The sequence below is a fragment of the Chiloscyllium plagiosum genome, unplaced genomic scaffold, assembly GCF_004010195.1.
Source record: "Chiloscyllium plagiosum isolate BGI_BamShark_2017 unplaced genomic scaffold, ASM401019v2 scaf_4256, whole genome shotgun sequence".
In the NCBI taxonomy this organism is placed as follows: domain Eukaryota; kingdom Metazoa; phylum Chordata; class Chondrichthyes; order Orectolobiformes; family Hemiscylliidae; genus Chiloscyllium; species Chiloscyllium plagiosum.
In genome coordinates, this window is record NW_025206968.1 from 7,397 (window position 1) to 9,657 (window position 2,261).

Here is a 2,261-nt window from a genome sequence, read left to right on the forward strand (position 1 = left end):
AAGACGACGAAGAAGAAGACGACGAAGACGACGAAGATGAAGATGAAGACGACGACGACAAAGACGAATAAGACGAAGAAGAGGACGATGAAGACGAAGAAGAAGCAGAAGACGACGAAGACGAAGAAGATGAAGAAGACGAAGAAGAAGAAGACGACGACGAAGACGACGATGAAGACGACGAAGAAGACGAAGAAGACGAAAAAGAGGAAGATGACAAAGAAGACGAAGAAGAAGAAGAAGAAGGAGAAGACGCGAAGACGAAGACTAAGAAGAAGACTAAGAAGAAGACGAAGACGACGAAGAAGAAGAGGAAGACGACGACGAAGAGGACGACGAAGAAGACGACGAAGAAGACGAAGAAGACGAAAAAGAGGAAGATGACAAAGAAGACGAAGAAGAAGAAGAAGAAGGAGAAGACGCGAAGACGAAGACTAAGAAGAAGACTAAGAAGAAGAGGAAGACGACGACGAAGAGGACGACGAAGAAGACGACGAAGACGACGAAGAAGAAGAAGATGAAGAGGAAGAAGAGGAAGAAGATGACGAAGACGACGACGACGAAGACGACGACGAAGACGACGATGAAGAAGACGACGAAGACGACGAAGAAAAACACGAAGAAGATGAAGAAGACAAAGACGACGAAGACGACGAAGAAGAACATGAAGAAGACGAAGACGAAGACGACGAAGACGACGAAGATGAAGAAGACAACGACGAAGAAGACGAAGACGACGACGAAGACGACGACGACGAAGACGACGGCTAAGATGACGACAACGAAGACGACGACGAAGACGAGGAAGACGACGACGACAAAGACGATGAAGAAGACGACGAAGACGACGAAGAAGAAGACAAAGAAGACGATGAAGAAGACGACAAAGACGACGAAGAAGACAAAGAAGAAGCAGAAGACGAAGACGAAGAAGACGAAAAAGAAGACGAAGAAGACGAAGACGAAGACGAAGAAGACGAAGAAGACGAATAAGACGAAGACGAAGAAGATGACGATGAAGAAGACGATGAAGACGAAGAAGAAGAAGACAAAGAAGACGAAGACGAAGAAGAAGAAGACGAACACGACGAAGAAAAAGTAAAAGACGACAAAGAAGACAAAGAAGAAGAAGATGAAGAAGACGAAGACGAAGACGACAAAGACGAAGACGAAGACGAAGAAGAGGAAGAAGACTAAGAAGAAGAAGAAGACGAGGAAGATGAGGAAGAAGAAGAAGAAGAGGAGGAAGAAGAGGAACAAGAGGAAGAGGAAGAAGAGGAAGAAGAGGAAGAAGACGCCGAAGAAGAAGATGAAGAAGACGAAGAAGACGATGAAGACGAAGAAGGAGAAGAAGAAGAAGACGACGAAGACGACAACGACGAAGAAGACGATGAAGGAGACGAAGAAGAAGAAGACGACAAAGACGAAAACGACGAAGACGAAGAAGAAGACGACGAAGACGACAACGACGAAGATGAAGACGAAGAAGACGAAGAAGACGAAGACTAAGAAGAAGATGAAGATGAAGACGACGAAGACGAAGAAGACGAAGACGAAGAAGAAGACGAAGACTAAGAAGAATACTAAGAAGTAGACGACGAAGACGAAGAAGACGAAGACGAAGTCTAAGAAGAATAATAAGAAGACGACGAAGACGAAGAAGAAGAAGACGAAGAAGAAGAAGAGGAAGAAGACGACGACGAAGATGAAGACGACGAAGACGATGATGAAGACGACGCGACAAAGACGAATAAGACGAAGAAGAGGACGACGAAGACGAAGAAGAAGCAGAAGACGACGAAGACGACGAAGAAGAAGACGAAGAAGAAGATGACGAAGACGATGATGAAGATGACGAAGACGACGAAGACGACGATGAAGACGATGAAGAAGAAGATGACGAAGACGACGAAGACGAAGACGAAGAAGACGAAGAAGAAGACATAGAAGACAAAGACGACGAAGACAAAGAAGAAGACGACGACGATGACGAAGACCTAGAAGACGAAGAAGATGAAGAAGACGAAGACAAAGACGACTAAGACGAAGACGACGAAGACAAAGACGAAGACGAGGAAGAAGAGGAAGTTGAAGATGAAGACGAAGACGAAGACGAGGAAGAAGAGGAAGAAGACGAAGACGAAGACGAAGAAGAAGACGAAGATGAAGACAAAGAAGACGAAGACGAAGAAGAAGAAGACGACGAAGAAGAAGACGAAGAAGACGAAGAAGAAGAAGACGACGAAGACGAAGAAGACGAA

At 45.0% G+C, this 2,261-nt stretch overlaps 1 protein-coding gene across 1 annotated transcript in view; it reads right to left on the reverse strand.

Moving 5' to 3' along the window:
* Window positions 1–446: 446 nt before the first annotated feature.
* Window positions 447–2,261, reverse strand: part of LOC122546565 (uncharacterized protein DDB_G0271670) — a gene marked incomplete at its 5' end in the record, with an annotated part of 4,045 nt that continues 2,230 nt past the window's right edge. The window contains 2 exons of the mRNA XM_043685254.1: window positions 447–767; window positions 1,790–1,997. Of these exons, the coding sequence (XP_043541189.1) occupies window positions 447–767; window positions 1,790–1,997 (529 nt within the window). The remainder of the gene's footprint in view (window positions 768–1,789; window positions 1,998–2,261) is intronic.